Raw genomic sequence first — 9,733 nt, 5'->3', positions numbered from 1 at the left:
ATGAGCCGAAGCAAACAGCCAAAGCTCCACAGAGATGGTTTGAAGACAACAAGGTGAAGTTCTGGAGGCCCAGTCAGAGTCCAGACCTCCAGATGTTCAGGCTGATGGAGACCAACAGGACCAGTGATGGAGCTGCTGTCACCTATTTGATGTATTTTTAATTAATGACTTGATGACTTCAGTTCAGTCATTTAGTTTCATACAGTATAGAAGAAGAAGAAGTTTATGTTTACAGAATATAAATAGTGAACGAGGAGAATCAGCTCTCACGCTCGACCAAACGTGTCCAGCAGACGTGTCACTTCCTCTTTCCCGTGTAATTGAGACGATCATCTAGCGATGCAGCTGTCGCCTCACCTGAGCTGCACCTGTCTGCAGCCTGACATGTGGACGCTGCAGGAAGCAGGAAGCCTCCCGGTGGCTCCGGCTAATGAGAACACTCCACAAGCCGCCATCATCATGTCAGCGGTGAGCGGGACGGCGTGGGAGGGAGGCCCCGGACCGCTCCTCCTCCGTCACTCAGCCGCTTATTCATCATCGGCGGGCCTGTCGGTGTCGGCGCCGCTCAGGAATCGGTTCCGTTCTGTCACTGTCACGGCCGGGACGCTGCCAGGAAGCCTCACTGTACAAACACGTGGCAGACGTTCAGGCTGAACGTCTCCATCTGCACGTCCTCGCTGCAAATGAGGCGGCGATTCATCCGACGGTAGCAGAAGAAGAAGAAGAAGCTGAGAATCAGTGCTTCTTTAACTCTGATGTTTTATTTCACTCCTGTCACTTTGTGGCTCGTTTTTCACAGCAGCGTGGAAACAGAGCAGCCCTGAAGACGCCATAAATCTTTATTTTCTATATAAAATCCAGCCGTTTGTCAAAGTCGAGCCTCCACGTGTAGTAAACACATCAGACACATGAAGCCTGAACACCACAAACACTCATTTCATCTGTTTATGCTCTGAAGCATCCAGCAGCTTGATGAACGAGGCCTGAACACCAAGATCAGTCCCTGGAGATCTTTACTGATGGTTTTTAATTACTAATGTTAATTTGAATTTGACCAAGTCGCCTTTATTTGTTTCACTACTTTAGTTTGTTTATTAAAGTAATCATTTTATTTTTAACCCTCTAACCTTCAAGCAGCAGCTTCTGGGTGTTTGTTCTTTACTCCTTTTTATTTTCCTTCACTGTTTGTTAAAGTCCTGCAGCTCAGAGGAACCAGAACCTGAACCAGAACCTGAAGCAGGACAGAGAACCCAGAGACGTCTTCTGTCAGTTACCATTAAAAAAGAAAATTAAAGTTGATTTCCTTTATTTATTTTATTTATTAAAAACTGAAATCAACACGTCAGATCGACTACATGGTGACTCCAGATGGAAGCTTTTATTTATTCGTCCACTTTGGTTTGTTCTTCTCTGATGAGCATTTTTGGACCATTTGGGGTGATTTTATATCAGTTTTTTTTAAATAATTAGAGTTATTTTTGACAATCTTTTCCTTCATTTTTTCAGGTTTATATTCTTTAGACACGTCTGAGTCATTTTGAATATGAATTATTACATTTTTTACTCGACTCTGAAGAGCTGAACACGTCTTTCAACAACTTGCAGCTTTTTTTTAGTCTCGCTGCGTTTATTTTATTCATCCTGTATGTTTTGTTTTTCTCTGACGAGCATTTTTGGACCATTTGGGGTGATTTTATTTTAAAATCATCAAGAAGACAAAGACGAAGAAGACGATTATTATTCTTTACACAACTCAGATCGTTCCATCGCGTCAGGAAGCTTTAAACCAAACATTTCTTTTCAGTTTAGCTTCTTCTGGCTGATGAGCGGTGCAGCTCTGGCAGGGTTTTGAAGCCACCGTGTCTTTCCAGAGCGCCGGTTTTGGGCTTCGGCAGGTTACTGCGTGTTATTTGTGCAGAGATTCGTCAGTTTTACCTGTTTGAGTTTGGAGACGGCGGCTTCGCTTCAGACTGACGCTGATGTTTATGTAAAGCAGCGAGTGACTCGTGCCCCAGCAGCAGAATAGCTCGTGTCAGACTCTCAGCGGTTTCACTACTGCTCTGTTATTTTATTTTGCATCACAGTTCGGGAGGTTTCCCTCTTTCCCCTGGACGTGCATTCAGCTGTCCGTGGGCATAATGTAAAACCTCCTGTTACATCTGAGGAGATCTCATGTCTCCACTCTGGTGTCACCGCTTCCTGCTGCTCCTCGCATCGTGACATTTCCAACCGGACGTGACAAAGCCTCGTATCACTTCCACTGATTCGTGTTTATCTGCTCCGGGACAATTTTGTGAATCACTGTAATTACGTTTTTTCCTTCCACGCCGGTTTAGACTCTCCTCTTCAGCAGCCAGTCAACAGCTTCACAAATTCTTCTCTGGTTTCTGTGCAGACAGATGAAACCGAGGCGAGCCGACGTCCTCTTTTATGCAAATTTCAGTTTTAAATGCAAGTGTTATGATAATAATTATAATAATCACAGCTTCCATTTATAAAGCTCCTACAAAGGGCACGAGGACAGGAAATGACGGCGGAGGAGTCTTCAGGGAGACAACACGAGGGTCAGATGAACGCCTCGCATGTTGCTCACAGTTTACTTTGCAGTTGTTTGGAACCCAAAACTTAGTTCTGCAGAGTTTTTAGAGTTTGATTTGCGATCAGTTTTTGTGTTTTTACCCTTAAAAACCAACATCTTACCTGAGAAGTCGTTGTAAGGGTTCGATATCTCCAGAAATTTATCTCCCACAGACTTTAATTTGATGAGAACCCACACAGAATAGTTTCCATCATGATTGAATGGATCCAACAGAGGACAGACTTTTAATTATGATCAAATCAAATCAGGTTTATTGTCATATTGCTGTACAGACACAGTGGATGAGAGGATGTTTCTTCAGGATCCAATAACTTAAATCAATTTAAATAAACAAGTGTTTGCATATCCGGATCAGCGTTTGGACAGCTGCTGGAACGAGCCCCTGAAAATGTAAAAAAAAAAAAAGTGGGAAAATGTTGAAATGAGGGCGGCACTGTGGCCCCAGAAAGATCTTCTAAGTTAAAACTATTCTAAACTTACATCCTGAGTGTCCTGCATCAAATCGTTCTCGTCCTTTTGGAGACAAACCGAAGCATCGGACTGACGTTAAAGCTGACACCGATCAGCTGGCTAGCAGTGGGACACCATGACAAAGACGTCTGTGGAGGTTAATGGGCCTAATGTGAAGACCAACAGCGCTCCGATGTCCAACCAGAGACCACTCTAAGGCCTCAGTGTTGTTGACCAGAACAGTGATAGCGGCGCAGGATCTCTACATTCCCAACATCCTGCCACCAAGTTTTCTCTTCCTTATTTCACCTGTACGACAGCAGTCGATGGTTCTGATCAGCCGGCAGTGGGCGGCCATGACGGACGTCTGTGGAGGTCAATGACCTCCAACCAGAGCTCAAGACAAGATCGACTGACTTCATATATCACAGAGACGACTTTAAATCACGTGTCTGTTGACTCAAACGGAAACATCAGCACAGGATTAATGTCTCCGCTGCCCGATGTTATCAGTCGATAACTGACTGATCGATCGTGCTGCTGATTAAGATGATTACCTGCGTCCTAACGTCCCGCCACAGACTTAGTGTCACAGCTTGAGCATTTACAGGGAACTCACTGAAGTACTTTGAAATTTCAACCTTGGAGTTTTATCGGTGGATATAAGAGGACTTTTTTTTTATTTTATAAAAAAAGTTTCAGATTTAGGTGCAAATCAAAGTTAAACCAGTTCGTGTGCGATTCCTAGGATTAAAAAAACAACCTAACTAGTACGTGGTTGAATTATTGTTAAAAATACACATATAGAGACGTGTAGAAGCTCGCTCCTGATTGGTCCGAAGCCAGAGCCACTGTGTTGTGATGTCGCCTGACCTTCACTGATTGGCTGAATGAAGTCATGTGATTTTGCCATTTTTACAGGAAGTTACCATATATGGTTCCTCGCCCAATAAAGGGTTAAAGCTGATACCAATCACTTAAAAACTTACCCTGATCTTCTCTAATCATTGATCTTTGGGCTCAGATTGGAACTCAAACAGGCTCCAGTTCATCTGAACACGACCAGAACATTTTCAACTCTTTTGTGTTTGTGTGACTTTAAAGCTCTGATTCCTGTTTGTGCAGGGCCGGGCGGAGCTGGAGGACGATGGGGGCTGCCGCCGTTTCTCACCTGCTGTGGCTCCACCTGCTGGGCCTCGTCTCCATAGCAACACCCCTCAACCCGGACGACCCCAACGTCTGCAGCCACTGGGAGAGGTCAGTGCCGCCGGTCCGACCCCCGATCCCAGAAAAAAAAAAAAAAATGATATAACGGCTCCCGGAGACGCTGCGGCGAACTAATGGACTCCCCGCCACAAATCAGGGCCGAGGCTTTGCCAATAATCAAAGGGAAAAGGTTTCCTCCTGGGGACCCGCGGAGGCTGTAAATCCAGAGCGATGCTAATGCGGCTGCTTGAGTGGTCTCAGCACTCAGCCGGGTAAAAGCACCGCGATGCTCCCGATGAGAGCGGCGCTGAGTGCAGGTGCTGTGATCGATAAACTCTCCGCGCAATCAGGACGAGTCGTGCAAATGGATATTAGCTCTGATGATTATTACAGTTTTCACTAAAGGTTAGACGCAGTTCAGTGACCTTTATCCAACACGGGGGACGAGCGGCCGTCGATGGCCAGAACAAAAGGTCCCCAAAGTTTCCAGGAAGAGTTTCTTTTTTTAAAAAACACCTCCGAGCTCTTCGGATCAATACTTTACATCCTGATGTTTATGAGAGGAAATGACTTAAAGAAAAAAAAAGGTGGCGTGTGTTAGATTTGAGGAATAATGAATCCATTCAGACGCTGATTTGGAGAAATCCTTGAGCTGCACATCCGAGGCTGATTTGCTAATTTAATAATGACGCAAGTTTATTCAGGATGGTGAATTAATCTGTTCCAAGGCTCCGTGTTGAGCTGTGTTTTATGTTGCAGCTACGCGGTGACGGTGCAGGAGTCCTACGCTCACCCCTTCGACCAGGTTTACTACACCCGCTGCACCGACATCCTCAACTGGTTCAAGTGCACCAGACACAGGTACGCACACCTTTAATTAGCCTTTACTTCTATAGAAATCAGCAATGAAAGAGAGGAATGAATAAAAATGCACTCAGATATCAAAGATTCAGTGTTGATGTTGAATTAAAGCAGCACATTTTCACCCACAATACACTTTATTTATAAAAAAAAACGGCAATAAAGCAACGAAAAATGTCAAAAGAAATAGAAGAATGAATAAAAAGTCACTCAGATGTGAAAGATGTTCTCAAAAGGAATGTTTCAAAAGGAGATTAATTCATTTAGTCGCTAAATGGCCTCTAAAGGCGACACAAAGACCTGATCCAGGACCAGCTGGCTTACAGTCTGTTTTAATCAATATTGAATTAAAGCAGCACATTTCCTACCTGCAATATGACTTTTTAAAATAGAAAACAGCAAAAAAAGCAACGAAAAATCCTAAATGAAATAGAAAAATAATGTCAAATTCACTAACTAACTAAATTCCGACTAACTAAGACTTCAGGTCAGTCTGTTTCCCTTTAGAGTTGAATTATTTGGTATTTTGGGACCAAAAGTTAAGTTCTCTACGATCATTTAGCTGAATATGGAGAACCTCACGTTTCCAGACCTGGGATCTATTCTCACCTGTGAAGCCGTTTTAAGGGTTCGATATCTCCAGAAGTTTAACTCCAACAGAAATGTGGTGAAAACGCAGACAGAAAAGTTTAGAGCAGATCTGATTGATTGAATGGATCCAGCAGAGGACACAGTTTGAATTATTGAAAATGGAAGAAAGTGCAGAAAAACTCCAGTCTGGTCACATGTCACCAACTGTTGAGGTTCTGACATCAGTAGAACCTGATGTGGTGAAGTTGGACCAGACAAGGTTCTGGTTTTGACATACTTTGACTTGGAATTTATCTAAAATCTGTCAAACATGTAGAAAATGTGTAAAAACAAACGTCCAAAATCACTTGAAATGTGTCCAAAATGACTCAAAACTGGTCAGAACTGACTTAAAATCTGCCCAGAACAGGTAGAACTTGTCCAAAAGTTCTCATAATGTGTCCAAAGTGACTCGATAATGATCTTAAATTGGTAAAAGAATTGTCCAACATGAAAATCATGAATATTGTTGGTCCTTGATAATAGAAAATAGTTTAAATCCATAAAGTTCCTGTCAGTGTCTGTCTATGGATGGAGCCATGGTTCTACTAGAACCCAGTCTCTGGTCACATTCCACCACCTGTTGAGGTTCTAACATCAGTAGAACCTGATGAGCTACTTTCTTCCTACTTTCTACTTCCTTTGATGTGAACTCTCTGGAGACACAGCACCACCTTCATTTCAGTCATTTTGCATTTATTTTCCATTTTCAAGGGCCAACAATTAAAAATGTGTCCTCTGCTGGAGTCATTCAATCATCTGGATCTGCTGGAAGCTTTTCTGTCTCTGATCAAATTATCCTGAATCTTGTCCAGACTAACTCAGATCCTGTCCACAGTGGCTCCAGTGGGGCCAGTGGGACTCAAAATGGTCCAAATCACTTAAAACCTGTCAAAATATGACATAAAAATGGTCCAAATGGACTCATGTTGGCATTCTGGTATGTCAGAATGTCCAAAAACCAGAACCTTGTCTGGTCCAGCTTCACCACATCAGGTTCTACTGATGTTAGAGCCTCAACAGTTGGTGACATGTGACCAGAGACTGGGTTCTAGTAGAACCATGGATCCATCCATAGACAGACACTGACAGGAACTCTCTGGGGACACGACACCAACCTGGTTTGAACATTTACCATCTTTACTACATTTAAGGACCAATAATAAAACCTGAGTCCTCTGCTGGATCCATTCAACCATCTGGATCTGATGGAGACTAGATTTGTTTCTGGAGACGCTGAACCCTGAACATGGCCTCACAGGTGCTGTTTGAGGGTAAAAATAAAAACACAAGAAAAAGTCAGAATTCAGCTAAAATGTTTTAGTTTTGTGTCCAAGATAACAAATAATTAAACTCTGAACAAATTCAGAGACGGAGCAGTGACGTGAATTCTGTCTAAACTGATTAATCCTGAACCAGAACAAACACTTTAACCACATTTAATATCCATCATTTAGCATTTGGTGAATGTTTTAAAGGAGCTCTAATGTAGTTTTAAGCAGCTATAAGATCATTTAAGTGTCTTCTCGTCTGTCTTGTAAAAACATGTTTTTCTATGATCAGTATTTAGAGTTTATCCTCCGTCCTGCTTCACTAAATCACTATTAAATGTTTTTATTGGGCTTGTTAACGCTACGCGGAGCCTCACAGTGAGCTGCTGCCATGTTTAGCCATCTAGTAGCAGAAATCTGGATCTCAGCAGCCGCGGTTTTATGAGCGCTGCTGGTTTACAGTAATAATCAGCGCGAGGAGTTCGTGTTCAGTCCCGGAGTTCGTACACATCCGTCCGACTCCGGCGGCTTTAACGAGCACATTAAGCTTTATAGGCCGCCGTTAGCTCCTCCAGCTAAGAGCTAAATGTCACCAAACATCAGCGTCCTTGACTGAGCGAGGAGACGTTTAAGTGCTGCTCGTCTTTCACAGGTGATCACAGCAGAGACGCCGAGCTGCTGATTTACTCACCGAGAGGTCACGGAGCTCAAAGAGGCGCCTCTGATAGTAGAAACTGGACTAGAGTTTCACAATAAAAGTCATTTTCTGCTGGAATAATTTAACTGTAATGAACATTTTAGTTGAAAAAATGTGAAAATCTGGCAGCATAAATGTGATTAAAACAACAATATGTCTTTATGTAAGTTAAAAAAACAGCAAATATCTATATGTGTAGTTGATTTAAATAATAAGCTTCATAAACTTTATATTTTTAGTTGATTTAAAAACAATAAAACTGTAATATTGTCGTTGTCACACTTTGCACACAAAGAATAAATTTGTAAAAATACAGTTTTTTGATGTGATTCACAGTTTGTTTTTTTCTCAAAGATTCTAATGTAGATTAATATTTATCTCTATGATTTTAGTCGATATTTTTTGTAATTTAAAAAAAAAAGAAAAGTCTGTAAATTAACAATTTAACAAATTATTTACCCTTTTTTAAAATATATGTTGTTTTCTTTTAAATAAGGGCAGAGATCTATAAAATGATTGTCGTTTTTGTGTTTTTTCACATATTGTTGAAAAACTAATTTATAAAATCAGTTCTGATGTTAAATTTATTCTTATTATTGACCTTTTTTTGTTTTTTAGTTAACACGTAAATTAATACTTTTTTTTTTGGATGTTTTTCATAATTTGACATAAACGTTAAAATCAGTCAAATAGCAGCAAATTGAAGTTTTCATTTTCCTTTTTTTAAATATTCTCTGTGAACAATGATAAAAAACTGTGTAAACACAAAAAAACAGCACATTTCTGTAAAATAATAATATTTCAAGTTTTTATAAAAATTGTAAAAATATTGTTTTATTGTCACCAATTTAATGGTCACATGTTATAAAATAATTAATTAATATATGTAAAAAATACAGATTTTAATGTGGACATTATTTATAGTTTTAACCTGTTTTTATCGTTGTTTTTACAGTTAGCTTGTAATTAATAGTTTTTCCTGAATTTATGATAAGATAATGATGTTTTTAGCTGATTTTAAAACAGTCGCACATCGTAAAGAATAGTTTCAGAATTTTTCATGTGAACTTCATTGACAGTTTTAACCAGTTTTTCCACAGAGAACATTCAAATTATTATTATTTTTCTTTCTTCTGTGACTTTACTGGATCTTATCTGTAATTGATGTAAACCAACAGCCAATCAGAAGTCTGTAAACCGCTCGTGGCCTCCAGCGTAACCCTGTTAACCCTGTGTTTCCTGCCTCTGGTCCAGGATCAGCTACAAGACGGCCTACAGACGGGGAGTCAGAACCATGTACCGGCGCCGCTCCCAGTGCTGCCCCGGGTTCTACGAGAGCGGAGACCTCTGTGTCCGTAAGTCCGACGCTTTACTGACGTTTAAACAGAAACACTTACGGTTAAAGAAAAACGTGACCTGAGAAGCCGTTTAAAGGTTGAATATCTCCAGATAGTTAACTTCTACAGACATGAAATGTGGACAACAGACATGTATAAATATATATATAAATATTCTATTCTGTTGTATTTAAATCAGGTAAATGTGCAGATATTTGAAATAATTTTCCACAATTTTTTTAACTTGACTGTAAAAAACAATAAAAACCAAAACAGGCCAAAACTCAGAGTGAAGCTCACATCAAGCATCTCTGCCTCCACAGAGTTTGTTCTTTGGCTTTATGTCGCCATAAAACCTCTCTGCCTTTACCTCTCGTAAAATCCTGCATTAACTTTTCAAACTGTTATTTCCAGGAAGCATCAAATATAAATGTGGTCACAGATCCAACCTGCTCTGGAAGCAGTCAAACTTTGCGGCCTGAACGAGGACACGTTGGAGTTTAGCTCTGATGTTTGTTTAACGCGCCTCAACAAGCCGACGTCTGGACTCGTCGCTGTTCGTTCACCTGCGAGTAGAAACGCTGGCAGCCACATCGGCGCTGGAATTACTAACGAAAGATGTGCAGCCGTCCTCAGATGTATTCGTCTCCTTCCATTAAAGAAAAGATGAAACTCACAGCAG

General features: G+C 41.0%; 1 protein-coding gene across 1 annotated transcript in view; it reads left to right on the top strand.

Annotated features, from left to right (window-relative positions):
• Nucleotides 1-339: 339 nt before the first annotated feature.
• LOC103365825 (multiple epidermal growth factor-like domains protein 11) overlaps nucleotides 340-9,733 on the top strand; it is a 110,058-nt gene continuing 100,664 nt past the window's right edge. Inside the window, exons 1-4 of the mRNA XM_008293372.1 lie at nucleotides 340-575; nucleotides 4,175-4,306; nucleotides 5,015-5,116; nucleotides 8,969-9,069. Coding sequence (XP_008291594.1) covers nucleotides 340-575; nucleotides 4,175-4,306; nucleotides 5,015-5,116; nucleotides 8,969-9,069 — 571 coding nt within the window. The remainder of the gene's footprint in view (nucleotides 576-4,174; nucleotides 4,307-5,014; nucleotides 5,117-8,968; nucleotides 9,070-9,733) is intronic.

Source organism: Stegastes partitus, unplaced genomic scaffold (assembly GCF_000690725.1).
Source record: "Stegastes partitus isolate 25-593 unplaced genomic scaffold, Stegastes_partitus-1.0.2 Scaffold878, whole genome shotgun sequence".
NCBI lineage: Eukaryota > Metazoa > Chordata > Actinopteri > Pomacentridae > Stegastes > Stegastes partitus.
Note: the sequence above shows the minus strand (reverse complement) of the source record. Positions and strands in the feature narration are given on the sequence as shown.